At 38.9% G+C, this 21,732-nt stretch overlaps 1 protein-coding gene across 3 annotated transcripts in view; it reads right to left on the bottom strand.

Annotated features, from left to right (window-relative positions):
• The window catches only part of REPS2 (RALBP1 associated Eps domain containing 2), a 258,187-nt gene that overhangs the window by 59,827 nt on the left and 176,628 nt on the right, over positions 1–21,732 (bottom strand). For all 3 annotated transcript variants that reach the window (XM_043459392.1, XM_043459393.1, XM_043459394.1), the window contains one exon: positions 9,089–9,150. In XM_043459392.1, the coding sequence (XP_043315327.1) occupies positions 9,089–9,150 (62 nt within the window). The remainder of the gene's footprint in view (positions 1–9,088; positions 9,151–21,732) is intronic.

Genomic DNA, 21,732 nt, shown 5'->3' with positions numbered 1-21,732 from the left:
GGAGGGAGCAGCAACCATGGTGTTTGACTGGGGTAGAGTTAAGTATTGTCAAAAAAAGCTTATAACCAGCTTAGCTACCTCTTTCCCAGTCCTCCGGCTAGACAGCACATTTTCTTTCTGTTTGCATCTGTCAGTGGTTCTGGGTTGGAGGCTTTTCCTGTGCCCAGTCCAGGATATGTGAAAGATTTTTTTTAAACTCAGGGAACTCACTACTATGCTGTTCCTCAAGTCCTGAGGCCCTAGATGGCCTGCTTTCCTCTTTACATCTTTTAAAATTCTCTTACTGCCATATTATGCCTAGAGTTTTTAGTTGTACTTAGAGGAAAGTTGGAAGGAAGCAGGGAAAGATTAGTCCAAGCCATCTTGTACTCAGTTATGTTTTCTGATGTTTCATCTATATTTTCAACAAAATTTTCTTTGGACAGAGGAATACAACATATAATCTGACACCTTAAGAACTAAGAGGATCTATCAGGACTAATCTTCTCATTTCCTAGAAGAGATAGTAGGTCTGTCAGTCGAATTTGCTTACTTCCCACAAAGCCATAGAGCTACACAATAGCAAGGATAAGGATAAGACCACAGACAGACACATTTGTATAATGTTGTATAGCTTTCATTATGTTCTTTCATCATTTAAAATAAAGATAAATCCTGGGCCTAGATCTTCTTTCTGTAATCACTAAAACACTCACTAACATATTGTGATTTTCAGCTAACCTTCAGCATGCACTGTAGGACAGAACAGAGTAATAATTTGGAAGAAAAATGTCTGCAAATGCTCTTCAAATAGTTACTGAGTTTCCAATACATAAATACATAGAAGACTACCTCTTGGCACATACTAAATTTATATTTTGATGAGTAAAAATCAGGACGTTGTAGATACCTTGGAAAGCTTACAAACATGATTCATCTACATAACCAATATATTGAGGTGATGTGGTAACTAATGTACATTATATGAGATCATCTGAATATATTATAAAAGATCTCATGATATGTGATATATGCCTTCTGAGTTTTAATTTGATAAAGAATAAAGGCACAAAATTTTAGAAGCTGTGACATTTCTATATTGTTTACACACAATGTTTCTTGCTGTTTTCCTATAGATATTTGAAAACTACCAATGAGATATTTCATTTTACTCTCCTAAAAATGTATTTAACATGTATTTTAAATCGATTCAGTATGCATGCTATACTTTTAATCAAATTTACATTCTAAAAATGTATTACATAACACTTTAAGACACTTATATAATCAGCATTAATGTCAAGAAAGAGTGAGAGATCTAAAACTCTTAATTTCTCCCAGGAGAACTTACTATTTTGTATTATCAGCTATATACTAACTTGTGAAAAGCATACTTGAAATGATAAGATATTAATTTACAAAAACAATGTATTTATTTTTTAAAAAAGCATGGAGTATCAAATATTTCAGAACTTCAGGGCCTACAAACTGCCATTTGAGTTTAAGTGTACTATAGTCTTTCCTTCCAAATGAAATGAAGAGAGTATTTTATATCAAGTTGTATCTAAGAAATTTGGCTTTGAAGTTAAGCATCATGCCCAGCATATTTCCAGTGGGTTCAGTACTGCCTTAGAGACCCTATCCTAGCCAGATGACAAAGTCAGATGACAAATTAGCTGAATGGACTATGATTTCTTTTCAAGGCCATCTGTGTTCAATGCTACTTCTTCACAACAGTACACACATGACCAGAGGCACACAGCAACTAGTCCTTCCAGCAAGACCTTCCCATCACACCCTCTGACCCTGCTAAAATCAATCATCAGTAGAAGCTCGAGACCCCTAGGCCATTCACTGTGATTGGGATTCCTGTCCCCACAGGGTCTGGATGTATCCTAGCTGGACTTCATGCCTCCAATCCCCCCAACTTGAGAAAGCCTCCCACCACGTCCGTTAAGAAGTCAGGGCAGAGCACTGACAAATCCCCTGTATTCTCAACTTCTTTGAACATTCCTTCATCTCACCTTAGTTCAGTGCTTCTCAATCCTGACTGCACTTTCAGAACTTCTACAAACTCCCAGTGCTCAGGCCTCACCCCACACCATAGGTTCTGAGGATGGGGCCCAGGCCTCAGTAGGTTGAACTCCTGCCCCGTCTCAGATGATGGTGATGCCTGCAAAGATAAGCTCCGCTGGGCTGTGTTATACCCTGTGCTGTGCCCTCAGGGGCTGCTCCCCAGACAGAACTCTCGGGTCAGGAGGTCCCTCTCTCACAGCTCTAGCACCACCAGGTCTCAATCGAGCAGGCCAGCTGCTCTTTACTGCCACATTCAAACACGAAATCTCTCTCACATAAAATCTACTAGGCTTTCCAAATTGTGGACCAACACACAGGGACCTCTCCTAAGCCTGTTTCTTTGCATTTGCTTTTTCTCTATAGCAATGCTCTGAATTCTTCAGCCATTGAAAAGAAAAGTTCTCTTGTTTCTGTAAAACTCAATTTAACTGGTAACCTCAGCACTTCCATGAAGCCCTCCTGGTTTCTCAGAGCTTAGAAGTACTGCTAAAAGGCTTCTTCCACAGCGATTCACCCCACAGTGCTATTGAAGTGCTCACTGCATTGCTTGCAAAGAGCACTTGCCATTAAAAGGTAAGAAATTAGTGATATAAGTAGGAAAATTCAGAGCACATGAGTCTAGATGGAACCCCAGTTCATCAAATGTGGTGCTAATATAAAACTGAAAAGATTATCCTTCGGACCAAAAAAAAAAATCTTCTTTGTATTAAACATAATTACACTGAAGCTGTGGTTCTATCACAATTACCATAAGAAATCTGGCATGAGATCAACACTATTAATGAGATTTGGCTATTGAAGTACCATACAGGCCCTGAACAGAAAACAGACCTACAAGACAAGTACCAACCCTGTTGATGGCATTTTACTCACTTTGTATGCATACAAACAATGAACTAATAAATTAACTAACTCTCATTTTAACACTGCTCCATATAAAACTTCTGATTGCTTTTTTACCATTTACACTATGAAACAGTCTTTTTCTTTAAAAAAAAGAAGAAAAAAGTGTCACCTCTGGCCTCTAGCCTGAGCCAAAATACCACACCCTGCTCTCTGGCCTGTCCACAGGAAAACATGGAACCAAAACATTTGATTCTTTATATACTACTTGGCCCTTCTTGATCTTACCTATGGTGGCTCAGACAGTAAAGTGTCTGCCTACAATGTGGGAGACCAGGGTTTGATCCCTGGGTCGGGAAGATCCTCTGGAAAAGGAAATGGCAACCCACTCCAGTATGAAAAATAAGTATGAAAAACATACAGTATGAAAAATAAGATTGGTTTCTTTGAATTTATTCATTCCCCTAACTCCAGTGCCCCATCTGGATAACTTAATCCAGATGTTCATATCATGGTGATGTCTGGTCTAAACATGGGTCAGCTAGACTGCATTTTATGCTGAAAACCTATACCTCATATCTCTCACTTGATAAAAGTAGAGATGGACTTTTGATATACAAAGGAATGATCTATCTAAGGCCTTATCTATCTATCTATATATCTTTGTGCACATATCTGCAAATATACAAACTCTCTTACATACTTAAAACCTGATAGTGCATCACTGACTGGCCATACATACTTAAAACCTGATAGTGCATCACTGACTGGCCAAATCGTTTTTTAAACAGCATACTTTTTGGAGAAATAAAACATTTTCTCATTTATTATAATCTAGTCTCGGCCATTTATCAAGTTAAATAATATGAAAATGTTAAATCCAAAAATAATTCAAAAACTTTTTAACTTAATCTCTTTTCAAATCTACTAATAAATATAATTATTTTAATTATACCAGGCTTCTTGGTTTCTCCCCCAAGGACTACAGTTTTAAGCCCCACAGAAGAAGTCTCTGTAGTTAAGTATATATATATATACTTTTTTTCCCAAAGTCAGCTTGATTGTCCACACACACCAAGGAACATTTATTTTTTTTACCAGAGAAAAAGAATAACTCCAAGTATTTAAGTTCTCTGCAATAAAATGTGTTGTGAAGTGGTAAAAATAACCTCATGAGAGAAGAAGAAGGAGCAATGAAGAAAACACAGCAACCAAAAAACACTACAATCCCAAGCTAATGTGTGATAAACTCTTGTTTTCATTCTCATCTCTTCCAAGGAAAGCTATTGGCATAAGATATAAAAATTTAACTTTAATCACATAATACAGAGATGAGGTGACAGATTAAAGATGTCTGGAAATGTTCTTACCAACACCTTTAATGCTGGTGTATAACAATGTGTCCTAACCACTAAGTCCTTAGGATATTAACAGGTATTTCATAAATAAAGGGATGAATGGTCACACAAGCTAGAAAACTGCCAGCTTTAACAAAATTGACCAGGTTTCTTTACTGCAGAACTTCAAAGCCTTTAATGGGCTTGTGCGCACTGTGAATCTCCCAGAGCAGGTACAGAGGCAGCAAATTCATCTTACCACAGAGCTCTATTACTATCTCCCAGGAGGCTACTTTATCAAAAGTAGTTTGGGAAAGATTGAAACATATAGGTGCCCCATACAGGTGGTTAGGTGATGTACTCCTGGGGCCAATATTAGGAACTTGACATGGCATGAAGACAACGCACCATCATGTACCGACCACCCAAGACTTCCTCTAGTGTCCCACATTCAGTGGGTGAGGGGAGCACGGGGGAGGGAAGTGGAAGGGTTCTTCTGCCTGCTTTTCTTACACACCTGTTTCTGGAGTCTGAAATCTCCATAGTTAGGCAGCTGAGCTGGAGGCTTGGGCTGAGCGATGGGCTCACTGTTTACAATGTGATGGGAAATCTGGTAGACAAAGAAGCAGTCTCCTTCATTAACAGTGACTTGAGCATTCCCAGGCCCCCATCAGCTCCTTAGTCACCAGGCCCCAGAGCAAGCAGGAAACCCACATCGAGAGCTCAGATAAGAACTGCTGATAACAGCAGCACAGTTCACAACCAGGAAGTAACTACTGTCACTTGCGCAGCAGGAGAAACATAAGGAGGTTGGTCACAAAAGCCTTTTCAGACAAGTCTTCCATGCATTCATCCAGGTGACGCCCAAGCCCCACTCAGAAACCAGTAGCTGGTAGATAAGCACCTCCGGAATGTTGTGACAGTTTTACTGTTGGTGCAAATCCGGAGTCAGCTCATCTAGGTCCTTCTAGGGGTATGTGGTGAAAGTCTCAATTGCCAAGGCAATGGATCCCTGTCTTCCCATGCACACAGATACTTTGACTCCAACTGCAGGAAGGGGGAGAGACCTTCAGGAAATGGACCTTGGCTCTATTGTTTACCAACTATGTCACCATGGGTGACTTGCTTAACCCCTGTATGGTTCAATTTCCTCATCTGCTTTTCTAAAAGGTTAATAGAAGGGGGCAGCAGAGGATGAGATGGATTGACAGCATAACCAACTCAATGGATGTGAATCTGAGCAAATTCCAGAAGACAGTGAAGGACAGGAGAGCCTGGCACACTACGGTCCATTGGGTTACAAAGAGTCAGACACGACTTAGCAACTGAACAATAACAACAAAAATAATGTGTACCTATATCATGGGATTTTTGTGAAGATTAACTAAAACACTGAAAGCACTTAAGGGCTTCCCTGGAGGTCCAGTGGTTAAGACTGTGCTTCCAGTGCAGGGGCCCTGGGCTTGATACAGGGTTGGGGAACCAAGATCCCACATGCTGCACACCATGGCCAAAAAAAAGAAAACCGAGAAACAATTTTGCACAAACTCATGCTGTATTACAGATGCTCAATAAACACAGTTAGTAATTTAAATCCCATGCTCCAGCAGCCCAGGACTGTGGCCAAGGTCCTGTGTTCCTGCTGGGAAGTCAAGCCCAACTTCCTGCTGGGAAGTCAAGTTTGCTGGGAAGCCGAGTCCAAAGAATAGCAAGGAGAGGTAAGAAAGCTTTCCTCAGTGATCAATGCAAAGAAATAGAGGAAAACAATAGAACGGGAAAGACTAGAGATCTCTTCAAGAAAACTAGAGATACCAAGGGAACATTTCATGCAAAGATGGGCTCAATAAAGGACAGAAATGGTATGGACCTAACAGAAGGAGAAGATATTAAGAAGAGGTGGCAAGAATACACAGAAGAACTATACAAAAAGATCTTCATGACCCAGATAACCATGATGGTGTGATCACTCACCTAGAGGCAGACATCCTGGAATGTGAAGTCAAGTGGGCCTTAGGAAGCATCACTATGAACAAAGCTAGTGGAGGTGATGGAATTCCAGTTGAGCTATTTCAAATCCTGAAAGATGATGCTGTGAAAGTGCTGCACTCAATGCCAGCAAATTTGGAAAACTCAGCAGTGGCCACAGGACTGGAAAAGGTCAGTTTTCATTCCACTCCCAAAGAAAGGCAACGCCAAAGAATGTTCAAACTACCGCACAATTGCACTCATCTCACATGCTAGTAAACTGATGCTTAAATTCTCCAGGCCAGGCTTCAGGAATACGTGAACCGTGAACTTCCAGATGTTCAAGCTGGTTTTAGAAAAGGCAGAGGAACCAGAGATCAAATTGCCAACATTCACTGGATCATCAAAAAAGCAAGCGAGTTCCAGAAAAACATCTACTTCTGCTTTATTGACTATGCCAAATCCTTTGACTGTGTGGATCACCACAAACTGTGGAAAATTCTGAAAGAGATGGGAATACCAGACCACCTTACCTGCCTCATGAGAAATCTGTATGCAAATCAGGAAGCAACAGTTAGAACCCGACATGGAACAACAGTCTGGTTCCAAATAGGGAAAGGAGTACGTCAAGGCTATATATTGGCACCCTGCTTATTTAACTTATATGCAAAGTACATCATGAGAAATGCTGGCCTGGATGAAACACAAGCTGGAATCAAGATTGTTGGGCGAAATATCAATAACCTCAGATATGCTGATGACACCACCTTTATGGCAGAAAGTGACGAGGAACTAAAAAGCCTCTTGATGAAAGTGAAAGAGGAGAGTGAAAAAGTTGGCTTAAAGCTCAACATTCAGAAAACTAAGATCATGGCATCCGGTCCCATCACTTCATGGCAAATAGATGGGGAAACAGTGGAAACAGTGGCTGACTTTATTTTTCCGGGCTCCAAAATCACTGCAGATGGTGACTACAGCCATGAAATTAAAAAACGCTACTTGGAAGAAAAGCTATAACCAACCTAGACAGCATATTAGAAAGCAGAGACGTAACTTTGCCAACAAAGGTCTGTCTAGTCAAAGCTATGGTTTGTCCAGTAGTCTTGTATGGATGTGAGGGTTGGACTATAAAGAAAGCTGAGCCCTGAAGAATTGATGCTTTTGAACTGTGGTGTTGGAGAAGACTCTTGAGAGTCCCTTGGACTGCAAGGAGATCCAACCAGTCAATTCTAAAGGAAATAAATCCTGAAAATTCACTGGAAGGACTGATGCTGAAGCTGAAACTCCAGTACTTTGGCTACCTGATGCAAAGAACTGATTCATTTGAAAAGACCCTGATGCTGGGAAAAACTGAAGGCAGGAGGAGAAGATGACAACAGAGGATGAGATGGCTGGATGGCATAACCGACTTAATGGACATGAGTTTGAGCAAGCTCCGGGGTTTGGTGATGGACAGGGAAGCCTGGCATGCAGCAGTCCATGGGGTTGCAAAGAGTCAGACATGACTGAGTGACTAAACTGAATAATTTAAATAAGTAGAAATCATAGCCAAAGAAGGACAAGGATGGAACTAAAGCTTTTGGTAGTAATGCACCCATGCTCAGTCATGTCCAACTCTTTGTGACCCCGTGGACTATATCCCATCGGGCTCCTCTGTCTACGGGATTTTCCGGACAAGAATACCTGAGTGGGTTGCCATTTCCTACTCCAGGGGATCTTCACAACCCAGGGGTCAAACTGGCATCTCTTGTGTCTCCTGCACTGGCAGGCAGACTCTTTACTGCTGTGCCACCTGGGAAGCCCCTGAACTAAAGCTTGGCAGGAGATAAATAGGAGAAATTCAATAAACACTTGTTGGTTAACCAAACTCTCATAAAGCTAATGCTGGACTATTGGAAAAATAAGTTCTCACTTGTTTATATGTGGGTCAGGAGGAATAGGGCTTTTAATTACCCTGAAAACTGAAGGAAGAAGCCAATGTCTCATGGTATTTACATCTTGAGGTTGAGTGGATACTGAAGACCATCTAATTCTCTTAAGAGAAGGACAAATCAATGTTAAAAGTGGTTTCAGTCACTCAGCGAGTCTTGAGATGCACCATATGGAAAGGTATGCTCTGAATTATCCAGAGCAATGAGGTAGAAAATGAGACTGTGTACAGAGACATTTGTCAACATTTTCTGCCAAAAGTTGTTAGAGGGTCCTTAAAGATAGTTTCTTCAGCAGCAATTAATGAAAGGAAGGATCTGTAGCACCCTTTACCACACTCTATGGATTTGCTGCTTGCTTCTCATTTTCAACTCTACAAAAAGTGATGAATAAAGACATAGTAGCATATGTCAAAAAGGCAGAATTCATTCACAAGTGAAACAGATTCAGGTGACACACTCTTCCAATCCTGCTAGATCAGCTTACTGTCCCAAAGGCAAATACCATCCTAAAAAAAGTACTGTGAACCCAAACCACAGCACTAAACCCATGCTGATGACCATTTATTTTTAGTTTATGCAGAATACCACTCCTCAAACACCAAGGAAAATATAGGCACTCAATGTACACATACTTCACAGAATATACATGTTCCCTAGCCACAATCAGAGAGGCACCCCTTCTGCTCCTCTTTGTGTGAAAAGCCACTTGCAACCCTCCATTGACAAGACTGAACTGCTTCACACATTTGCTTAAGGAGACTGTCTCTTCCATCTGAGGCTGGGGGCTGGCTGGATAGGAAGAAACTCAGCCATGCTCTGCTCTCCCAGTCCAGTCCAGACATCATGTTGGAAACCTGATTGGTCAGTTCAGTGGTGATCAACCCGTGCAAAGGAAGCATAGTGGGAGGACAACTCCCTACAGAAAGACAGTATGCAAAAATCAATGTTGTCTCCTACCTGAGATGGACAAGGTCTTGGAGGGAGCGCAGGTGGTGGAGGTAACAATCCTGACTTTGAAGCTGAAAAGAAAAACACACACTGTTAAGGACCACCAGGGCAGAGGCGGGAGGGAGGAAAGCCCTCTTCCACTTGTAAAACAGGAAGAGCTATTGCATTTAACGTGTTTAAATTTTTTAAATCTGTGGGCTATTTTTTTTTTAAAAAAGACCACATGCTATTCCAATCCCTTTTTCACTTCCATCCTATTCAAAGTCCAAATATTTATATACGCTGTTGTAATTAAGATAGTGTAAAACAGTAAGTAAATGACACCCTTTGATCAAAAAGACCGGGATGAAGAACAGGATGGACAGTCAATCCCTCATTATTCCGATATTAATTATTTAGTTTCAAATACTCTAGGCCCTTTGGCTCCTCGCCTATTTCTCGCAAGCTCTCAGCCATTACACTGCTCATTATCTTGAGTTGGGAGCCAGAACCCTAATAAGGCAGTGCTGCTGCCCTGTAAGTCAGTGGGTCTGACAGCAGTAGGGGAGGCTGAAAATGATGGACTAAAATGATATTTAGGGATTCTTCAAAGATCTCAATTTCTGATAATTAAACCTGTTTCTAAAATAATCTGGCCCCATTTGAAGCATCTTCTGAAAGAAAGTTTCATTCTAACTTTTTGAAAAATTTTATGAGATATAGAGAAAACTGGAGTTAAGCCAAGAATGTCTGAGTTGTAACTTAACAATGAAAACAAACATCTGCTATTGAATTATAAATAAGGCTCATGATCACATGCAAGAAATGAGTTTATTATCACACACTGGTCAAGTAAAACCACATTCTTTACAAACTTCTTTGAAAAGCGTACCATGCTCTATATAACTATAGGCAGTTTACTTCCAAATCTGTAATACGTGTGCTAATATTTGGACAACTTTCTATGCCTTAAAAATAAATCACAGCAATGTGCCAAGAACATAAAAGTTTTTGCAAATCACTTTTGATTTGATCCAGCTAGATCAGACAAGCTAGAAGATGGAGTTCAGGGCTTTCCACAAAAGTAACTCAGAGTAATTTCATAGAGATTTTCCTCCTGAGCCAGTGCATGAATACAGTACAACCATGTGGGCCCATCAGCAATTTCTCTCAATCTGTCTTTCATTAAAATTTATTAAACACATCAGTAAGTCAAAACTCCAAAAATGTTGAGACCATGAAGAGCCTTCAGTAACAAACCACGTAGCAAGAGAAAATGACAAAAGTCTCAGGAATTATCTACCTCAGGGCCCCCACTCTATCGGTCCTCAGAGATTGGGCCTTTAAATTGCCAGTTATTTTAAAAAAATAAAACAAAAAACCAAAAATAAACACAAAATCTATGCTTGCCTTTAAAGGAAAGGCCTTTCACCAGAATGGAGTCTATGTTAAAGCAACCCTTCATTAACAAAACAGGACTAAGAAATGATAAGACATTTAATTAAATGAGTTCTGATTCGAGCCAAGATAGAGTAACTGAAGCCAGATTTACCCTCCTTTTTGAAAAAGCCAAAAACAAATATGTAGATGTTTTTTATATAAAATAAACAGTTTCTTTGACACTAGGAAATCAGGCAACAAAACAAAGCAGGTGAGTCATGTGACTCACTGTCCCTGCTGACAGCCCTGCAAGTTACTAGAAAAAAGAATCTGCCTCCAGATTCGTGTCTGATTAATTTCATTTTTATTATTTAATTTTTCAAAAACAAATGCCCTATTTTTATAAATGATGTTAAGGTGTGCTTCTGAATATACTTTCGGATAAAAATATATCACAAATATTAACAAATATAAACAAGGGTCCCTTTAGTCAAAGCTATGGTTTTTCCAGTAGTCACGTAGGAATATAAGAGCTGGACTATAAAGAAGGCTGAGCTCCAAAGAATTGATGCTTTCAAACTGTGGTTCTGAAGAAGACTCTTAAGTGTTCCTTGTACAACAAGGAGATCAAACCAGTCAATCCTAAAGGAAATCAACCCTGAATATTTACTGGAAGGACGGATGCTGAAGCTGAAGCTCCAATACTTTGGCCACCTGATGCGAAGAGCCGACTCTTTGGAAAAAACCCTGATGCTGGGAAAGACTGAAAGCAAAAAGAGAAGGGGACAGCAGAGGATGATATGGTTACATAATATCACCAACTCAAAGGACATGAGCTTGAGCAAACTCGGGGAGATAGTGAAGGACAGGGAGTCTGGAGTGCTGCAGTTCATGGGGTTGCAAAGAGTTAGACATGATTTAGTGACTGAACAACAGCAACTTGATCTCAAGGGTAACGCATACACTATTTCACTACAAAGCATGGCATTTGCTGTATGTTTGTTTTCAGTTCAGTTCAGTTGCTCAGTCATGTCTGACTCTTTGTGACCCCATGAACCACAGCACGCCAGGCCTCCCTGTCCATCACCAACTCCCAGAGTCCACCCAAACCCATGTCCATTGACTCGGTGATGCAATCCAACCATCTTATCCTCTCTCGTCCCCTTCTCCTCCTGCCCTCAATCTCTCCCAGCATCAGGGTCTTTTCCAATGAGTGAGCCCCTCGCATCAGGTGGCCAAAGTACTGGAGTTTCAGCTTCAGCATCAGTCCTTCCAATGAACACCCAGGACTGATCTCCTTCAGGACAGACTGGTTAGATCTCCTTGCAGTCCAAGGGACTCTCAAGAGTCTTCTCCAACACCACAATTCAAAAGCATCAATTCTTCAGGGCTCAGCTTTCTTTATAGTCCAACCCTCACATCCATACAAGACTACTGGACAAACCATAGCTTTGACTAGACAGACCTTTGTTGGCAAAGTTACGTCTCTGCTTTCTAATATGCTGTCTAGGTTGGTTATAGCTTTTCTTCCAAGTAGCGTTTTTTAATTTCATGGCTGTAGTCACCATCTGCAGTGATTTTGGAGCCCGGAAAAATAAAGTCAGCCACTGTTTCCACTGTTTCCCCATCTATTTGCCATGAAGTGATGGGACCGGATGCCATGATCTTAGTTTTCTGAATGTTGAGCTTTAAGCCAACTTTTTCACTCTCCTCTTTCACTTTCATCAAGAGGCTTTTTAGTTCCTCGTCACTTTCTGCCATAAAGGTGGTGTCATCAGCATATCTGAGGTTATTGATATTTCGCCCAACAATCTTGATTCCAGCTTGTGTTTCATCCAGGCCAGCATTTCTCATGATGTACTTTGCATATAAGTTAAATAAGCAGGGTGCCAATATATAGCCTTGACGTACTCCTTTCCCTATTTGGAACCAGACTGTTGTTCCATGTCGGGTTCTAACTGTTGCTTCCTGATTTGCATACAGATTTCTCATGAGGCAGGTAAGGTGGTCTGGTATTCCCATCTCTTTCAGAATTTTCCACAGTTTGTGGTGATCCACACAGTCAAAGGATTTGGCATAGTCAATAAAGCAGAAGTAGATGTTTTTCTGGAACTCGCTTGCTTTTTTGATGATCCAGTGAATGTTGGCAATTTGATCTCTGGTTCCTCTGCCTTTTCTAAAACCAGCTTGAACATCTGGAAGTTCACGGTTCACGTATTCCTGAAGCCTGGCCTGGAGAATTTAAGCATCAGTTTACTAGCATGTGAGATGAGTGCAATTGTGCGGTAGTTTGAACATTCTTTGGCGTTGCCTTTCTTTGGGAGTGGAATGAAAACTGACCTTTTCCAGTCCTGTGGCCACTGCTGAGTTTTCCAAATTTGCTGGCATATTGAGTGCAGCACTTTCACAGCATCATCTTTCAGGATTTGAAATAGCTCAACTGGAATTCCATCACCTCCACTAGCTTTGTTCATAGTGATGCTTCCTAAGGCCCACTTGACTTCACATTCCAGGATGTCTGCCTCTAGGTGAGTGATCACACCATCGTGATTATCTGGGTCGTGAAGATCTTTTTTGTACAGTTCTTCTGTATATTCTTGCCACCTCTTCTTAATATCTTCTGCTTCTGTTAGGTCCATACCATTTTTGTCTTTTATTGAGCCTATCTTTGCATGAAATGTTCCCTTGGTATCCCTAGTTTTCTTGAAGAGATCTCTCTAGTCCTTCCCGTTCTATTGTTTTCCTCTATTTCTTTGCATTGATCACTGAGGAAAGCTTTCTTATCTCTCCTTGCTATTCTTTGGAACTCTGCATTCAAATGGGTATATCTTTCCTTTTCTCCTTTGTTTTTTGCTTCCCTTATTTTGACAGCTATTTGTAAGGCCTCCTCAGACAGCCATTTTGCCTTTTTGCATTCCCTTAATAGATTTCAAAAATTCCCATCTATTTTGAGACTTTTTATGATAACTCATTACTGAATATTGAACCAAATCCACATCTCCATCTGTTGAGATGATGCTATGATTTTTCCTTATGATTTGTTAATATGATAAAGTACACTATGACTGTCTTAAGACACTCATACACCCCTAGGATAATCCCAACTTGGTCAGGTTTTTCTATCTGCTAGATTGAGTTGGCTAATACTTGTTTAGGATTTTTGTAACTATATTCATGAGTTAGACCAACAAGTTAATTTCCTTTCTCATATGGTCCACTGTTGTGTTTGATTTGGCTGGAGAGTGATCCCTTTGTCTATACTCTGGAATAGGGTGTATGAGATAAAAAAATTGTTGCTGTTGTTGAATATCAGTAAAACATGACATCAGAACCATCTGGGCCTCAGTTTTCCTTGAAACAAGATTTTTTAATGATTTTACTTCTTTAAATGTTACAGGATTATTAAGACTTTCTAATTCTTAAAGTCATTTTTGATAAATGCTATTTTTAGACAGTTATTCATTTTGCCTAATAAATTTTCACATTTATTGCCATAAAGGTGTTCAAACCCCCCTTATCATCTTAATATCTGCAAAGGAAATCTTTTTCCATTTCTAACACTGTTTGTGTCATCACTGTGGTTTTCCTTCATCAATCTCACCTGACATTTGTCAAGTTTAATTCTCTTTTCAAAAAAGCCAACTTTGATCTTTTTGTGTCTCTGGATTATATGCTCGCTTTCTGTTCAATTTGTGTCTGCTCATCTCCTTCCATTTACTTCTTTGGGCTTATCCTATTCTTTTTCTGGCTTAACCTGGTTGCTTGGCTCATTATTTTTCAGCTTTTCTTCTAACATAAGCATCTAGTATTACAACTTGCTTCCAAGCATCTCTTTAATATACTCACGTAGGTTTTGATATGTGATACCATTCAGTTTTTAAATTTCCCCAATTTCCATTACAATTTCTTTTATAATAGTAACTTCTTTCTGAAGTTCATCCTTTAGAATTTCCTTTACTGAGTGTCTATTAGTAGGAAGCGTAGTCAGCTTAACTAAAAACTATTTTGCCCTCATTCTTGAAAGATGATTTCACTGAGTACAGAATTCTAGATCGACAGCTATTTTCCCCCCACAACATTGAAAATAACATTTCCCTGTCTCCTGGCCTCCATTATTGCTGTTGAGAAGTCAGATGTCAATGGATTCACTGTTTTTCAGTAGGTAGGCTGTCTTCTGTCTGGTTGCTTTTAAGATCTACTGTTTTTGGTACTCTGCAGTACCAAATGTACCTTGTACCTGCACATGTATTTCTTCATCTTGTTTTCCTTTCATAAGCTGCTAAGCATTGTCAGAATTTCTGAACTATGTGGCATCCCAGTAACTTTAGGAAATGTTAAATGACTCTTCAGTTTTTGCACTACTTTCTTTCATCTCTCCTTCTGAAACTCTTTGTTTAACTGTGTGGTATTCTGGCTAATTTTCTAAAACTTGCTGTCCAATTAACCAGTTCCCTCTTCAACTCTTCAACTGTACTTAGTGATCTAATAAGCTAGTCTTTGATTTTATTTAAATTACTAAATTTTTCATTTCTAGGAGTTCTATTTGGTCTTTTTTTCAAAATACCTTTTTCATTCTTATAATTGATTGGCTACTTACTCATTTTCTTCATTTCTTTTTATTTCAATATACTAAACATATTACTTAGTCTATGTCTGATAATTCCAAAACCTAAGGGATTGGTATTTTCCAGTGTTTTGTTGCTTCTGCTGTCTCTCTCTTCATTGTGTTCCATTTCTTTGAGTGCTTGGCAACCTTTAACTCTGAATACATATTCCTTGGAAAATTATCTATAGGAATACTTCAGGGCCTAAGAGGAAAATGAGTTCCTCTTCTATTACTCCTGCTAGAAACCTAAAGGCACTATCAACCTGGGCAACTTTGGACTGAAGTCTTGGCTTGATAATATGTAGGATTCCTCATTTCTGCTGTCCTAACATTGTGTTCAATGTCCTGTAAATATGACCTTTGAGTAAAGATAGTAGTTTAAATATTTGCAACTAATCTCACTCTTACCTCATCAACAGAATAGTGATAAGAACTGTTTACATTTTTTGTTTAAATTGTTTAAATTTGTAATTGGGAAAAAGGATAGATGACTGATAGCTGAATGAGCAGTAGAGAAGGTAGACAGTAACCAATCTGGACCATAGAAGCCCCCAATTCTCAAGAACTAGTGACACCAAATTCTTCAAGAAGTAGGGGTAAAATGAGGAAAAGTAGTAAAAAGTAAACAAAGTTAACTGATAGTGGATCCTATTTCCCACCCTTCAGAAGAAAGGTGTATCACAACAAGACCCTTGACAATCTAGTTCCAGCTACACCTCATGCCGCTTTGGGCTTCAGGATCCCTGCTCCTGTGGTCCCTTCTGCCTGCTAGTGGTCATGTTCTGCCTTTAATTCACTTGGATAACTCAGAATACAAATATCTGCTTGAACTAACATTAGAAAGAACTATACATACTCTTGACTGAATGATGTAATCATAAGAGACATGGAAGCTAGTGGGGAGGTTCAAGGTTTTCAGCCACAAAAAATGCTCCCTTTAGGAGCTTAAACATAAGAAATGTTTCTATTCTTTCTTTTTTTTTTAGTCTGAAAAAATATCTCTCACATATTATTTCAGAAAATCAATATAGGCAGTGTAAAGCCACCCTTTTTGCACCATCTGCTACACTGTAGTTCTGAGAAAGGGGAGTTAATTGGCTACATCTGAGCAGTCACAAGATTTATAGGTTTGATTATCCAAAATAGATGCTTTCACCCTGATATATATGGTGTTTTCATTGTTGTATTAATAATAATAAAGGCATGCTAAAGGGATGAAAAAGCATCATTATAAAAAAAAAAAGAAAGAACTATACAATTATGTTCCATTCCCATATTTTTAAAAAACTGACTAAAAGAGTTTAGGAGCAGTTAGATCCTGAGATTTTTCTCATACATTCTGCACAGTTTCATCCTGTCTCTCACTCCAGAAAAAGGCTAGAAGTATTTCTTCTCCAGGGAGGACACAAGGCCCAGGGGCCATACTGACAGCAGTGAATGTAGTACTCTGGATGTTGAGACACTTCCAGCCCTCTCCCTGTCTGCTTCCAGACTATTGCACCCAGAGACTAGAAGACCGTGCTCTGGGGAATTGGACCAGCCAGGATGGAAGATCTAGGTGTCAACATCAAGAGAAACCAACAAGACGGTCCAGCCAGAATCATTCTACCATGAAGCCCACACACGGTTAAACCCCGTTCTTAAATATAAGCAGGTTGAAGAAGTACTGCCAGATATCTGCCCAAAATTTTCTAACCTAAGTTAGAACAATAAAAATAGAAAACAACTGACCTCAATGAAACAGATTAGCTCTCTACGAGAAAAAATTTTAATGCTATTAACATCATCAGAATGATTATTCAGTTTATTCCAGAAATACTGAAACATTTACTGTGTGCCAGGCACTGTTTAAGATGCTGGAAATATATCAGTAGAAAAAAACACAGCTTCATGAAGCTTATATACTACTGAGAAAACAGATAATGACGTAAGAGTGAGGGATCAAATTTTTAATATAGTCATCAAGGAAAGCATCAAAAAGAGATAAAAAATGCTATTTGTAAAGATAAAATAATGGGATGCTACTGAAAATAGAATATTCAAAAAATTAAAAATAGCACTTGAAATTAAAAACATGACAGCAGAAAGAAAAAAGCTTAACAGAAATATTCAAAGATAATCTAAGGAAATCTTAAAGAAAGCAGGTTAATATCCAAATAAAAGTTCCACAAAAAGAAATAGAGAAAATAGTTATAAATCAATTAACTAGTTCAAGAAAATTTGCCAGAAATGAAGAATATGAGTTTCTAAATTAAAAACATCTACTGAGTACTCAGGGATGGTAGAAGAAAACAGACCCATGGCAAGGTACATCAACATGAAATTTCAAAAAACTGGAGTTAGAAGATTCTACAATTTCCAAGCATTAGGCAGAAAAGGAGGGCAGGCTATATACAAAGGATCAGGTGTCCAAATGGTTTTAGATTTCTTATACCACTGGAACCTAGGATTCATTGGAGCACTACCATCAAAATTCTGAAGAAATCTGATTTCTAATCAGTAATTATTTACCCAAACTAGCAGCCTGCATGATGGTTCAATTAGAGATATTTTTAGACATTCAGTGTCTCAAATTGAGCACCACATACCCTTTCCAAGAAAGTTACTCAATGATGCATGCTTGTGTGCTAAGTCACTTCAGCTGTGTCCAACTCTTTGCAATCTCATGGACTGTAGCCCACCAGGCTCCTGCATCCATGGGATTCTCCAGGCAAGAATACTGGTGTGGGTTGCCATGCCCTCCTCCAGGGAATCTTTCCATCCCAGGGATCAAACCTACATCTCTTACATCTCCTGCATTCGGAAGTGGGTTCTTTACCACTAGTACCACCTGGGAAGCCTCAATCAAAACAAGATAATAAACCAAGAAAGACTAAGACATAACAGGATACAGGAGATCCAACATGGGAGAAACAGGAAGGGAATCCTTGGATGACAGTACAGAAGATACCATGATGAAAACTAAATACCAGGCATAGAACACAATCATTTAAGATTTCTTCACTAAGATGAAACTGATAACTGATATTTCAGAATAAGAGTAACCTTAGGAAACTGAGAGTCTACAGTTGATTCACAGGAAAGTACACTAAAAACAAGATGAGTATTCACTCCAAGGCAAACAAAAACCTGTGCAGCAGGAAGTGAAAACTTTATGACTCACATAGCCACAAAATAATATGAACACTATATTAATCTAACCAAAATGATAATAAAAGTATACTGGGAGGGTAGAAGAGGGGAAAGGTGATAGTAGAGAGAAGACAGCAGATGATGACTAAAATTGAAAAGTCAATTAGAGGTTATACAGTATTTTATTTTGAAATATGAAGGAAATACCAAAATAATTAACATTAAAACTCTGTAGCAGAGTGCCTTCTCCCAAATCTTGAGGTAAATCAATGGCCTCAGAGGAACTTCCCAGATCTCACTATGTCCCCTTAGTTCAGCATGGAGCCCTGGCCTTCCCTTCCATCGTATCAGGATATCAGCTGTGATTGATTATTCCCTTTTCCAGGTTTTCCGCTCTCTTTCCAAAAGTTATGTCCACTGACCCTCAATCAAAAGAAGGGAAAACTAAGAATTCCCACTTATTCTACTTGGCTTCAGATTTGGAGCATCAGTAAGAAATCTCAAGATTTACCTATTCACAGACATGGCTCCTGGAGGGAGGCGGGCAGAGCTGAGTGTTCCCCAAGCCTCAGCTTTTCCCTTAGCTGCTATTCTTTGCCCCCCAAATGGCATTTCTTCCTGTTTATGACTCTGTGTTCATTTCCTTTAATGGTAGGAGATACAAATCTAGCTTCATTCTACCAATTTTATGTCTAATTCATCTGTTGGTCTTCCAAAGCACCTAAGCATACTACCTTGTGTTTAGTAAGTACACATGGGTGAATAATTGGAATTGAATTTAGTGAAAAATCTTTCTTATAATAGCTTCAGTCCATTCACGACCTTAAATTGTTGTTGTTATTCAGTCGCTTAGTCATGTCCAACTCTGTGCAACCCCATGAACTGCAGCACACCAGGCTTCCCTGTCCTTCACCATCTCCTGGAACTAGCTCAAACTCATGTCCATTGAGTTAATGATGCCATCCAACCATCTCATCCTCTGTAGCCTCCTTCTCCTCATGCCTTCAATCTTTCCCAGCATCAGGGTCTTTTCCAATGAGTTGGCTCTCGTATTGGAGCTTCAGCTTCAGCATCAGTCCTTCCAATGAATATTCAGGGTTGATTTCCTTTAGGATTGACTGGTTTGATAGATAACCTTGCTGTCCAAAGGAGTCTCAAGAGTCTTCTCCAGCACCACCATTCAAAAGCATCAATTCTTTGGCACTCAGCTTTTGTATGGTCTAGCTCTCACATCCGTACATGACTACTGGAAAAACTATAGCTTTTACTATATGGACTTCTGTCAGCAAAATGATGTCTCTGCTTTTTAATACACTGTTTAGGTTTGTCATAGTTTTTCTTCCAAGGAGTAAGTATCTTGGAAGAAGACACTTTTAATTTAGTTACAAAATTAAAAGACCTCAAATTAGATTCAAATATTTTATCCAGCATGCTCCAATCAATTTTTAAAAAAAGTACACCTTCATGCAAAGTGAAACTGAAAACATACTTTGGCTGAATAATCTCTTGTACACATGCAAAAGATGACAACGTACCTGTTAATAGCACCACCTGGTGGTTTCCACCAGAAAGGAAGAGAAGGGGAGAAGACAGGGGAGGAGAAAACATTTTCTGCATACATTAAAGGCTATCATACCTATGAATCAACTACAGGTTTATTCCTAAAGTCTCATAGTTAATAAGGTGGGGCATCAGATATCAGTACAGCTTTGTCATATAAGTGTCCATTGACAGATGAAAGGATAAAGAAGAAGTGGTACACACACACACACACACACACACACACAATGGAATAGTACTCAGCCATAAAGAAGAATGAAATAATTTCATTTGCAGCAACATGGATGAACTGTGAAGGTACTATGCTTAGTGAAGTCAGAAAAAGGCAAGTACTGTATGTTTTCACTTGTATATGGAATCTAAAAAATGAAACACATGAATAGATGTAACAAAACAGAAACAGAATCATAGACATAGAGAACAAATTACTGGTTACCAGTGGAGAGAGGGCTAGACGGAAGGGCATGATAGGGGTAGGCAATTAAGAGATACAGACTGCTAGATATCAAATAAATGACACAAGGATGTAATATACAGCACAAGAAAAATAACCAATATTTTTGATAACTTTAAGTGGAGTATAACCTACAAAAATATCAAATCACTGTGTTGTATACCTGAAAGTAATATAACATTGTAAATTAACTACACTTGAATTTAACATTTTCTATAAGTATAATCAGGGAAAAACTAATAAATACTCACATCTTTTTTTTTTTTATATACATTTTGATATTTATTAACAAAGATGGTCCAGAAAAGGTCTGGGCCAACATTACAGTGGTAAGTGTTAAACTAAAAGCTGTTCTCAGTTGTATTGTTTCTAGGGGACAGTAACCAGTCCAGAAGGCTGCTTTCTCTCCTAAAAAAGGACTTAAGTCACATCATTCAAGTGTTAGATTTCAAAAGAAAGAAATACTTCCTCTTCTCTTTTGACAAAGCAAAATACACTGGAGGTCTTTGTTTTTACCTGCAAGCCTGCCTTCCTGAGAAGCATGCACGTGTGGATGGATGAAGGAGGTAGGGCAGAGGGAGAAGGTGACGAAAAAGGCAAAATCGTGAAGTTGGAAAATACTCACATCTTGACAAATAAATTAAAAGCTTCATAAAAGAACCTACCATTTAATCACAAATTCAGAAAACACAGTAATAATTTTCAGTGTTTATTAAATTTATTGAAAGATGTGCATTTTCTGACACTGATCTGCTGAATCTCAGTTTCTTAGAACTGAGATTCTAAAACACTAACCTCTAAAATTTTTTATCCTCTTACTTCATTATGCTTAGAAATTTCCCAACACAATATTATTCATATTTATTACTGTTTATTTACTTATTTCCTTCAGATTTTTACAAAGCCCCAAATCACTGACTAAATGAAAACATGTTCCAGCTTACCGAGTGGAAATAAAGCAGCAGATGTAGCAATTGAAAGCTTCAAGGAACAGAAAGCCAATTCTTCAGGGGAATAAAACTTGGAATAACCTCAGCTGTGGAAAAGGGCTCCCATCCCCCCAGACTAGGAATATTTTATGAAGAAAATAAAAGCTTTCAAATGCCAAAGGAAAAAAAACACCTTAAAGGATGGAAAATGTTGAAAGAAGCCTGCCAGTGGGACCTACACTTTTAAGTATCAATCAAATAGAGCTGGCCATATGCAAAGCTTCAAGGATTTCATCAGTGAGGACCATTCCTCTTCTTGGCAAGTTCATAAAAATGGCTATTTCTTTGTAAAAAAAAAATTGTTCTTTCCTTCTCTCCTTTCTAATCACAAAAGCATGTGTAAGCCTCTGTCTGCCCCCTGATCACCCAGTTACACACAGTGATGGATTCATGTCATATATACCTATATATATAATAAAGTATGTGCCAGGAGTACCTTTCCAACAATACTTGTGCCCTGATGCCCTGATGATGCCTGACTCACCTTAAAAAATAAAAGGGCATTAAATTCTCTGTTAAGTAGAATAATTTTTTTCACCAGTTAAAATAAACG

This window comes from Cervus canadensis, chromosome X (genome assembly GCF_019320065.1).
Source record: "Cervus canadensis isolate Bull #8, Minnesota chromosome X, ASM1932006v1, whole genome shotgun sequence".
In the NCBI taxonomy this organism is placed as follows: domain Eukaryota; kingdom Metazoa; phylum Chordata; class Mammalia; order Artiodactyla; family Cervidae; genus Cervus; species Cervus canadensis.
The sequence above is the reverse complement of the archived record's forward strand: the minus strand, read 5'-3'. Positions and strand labels throughout refer to the sequence as shown.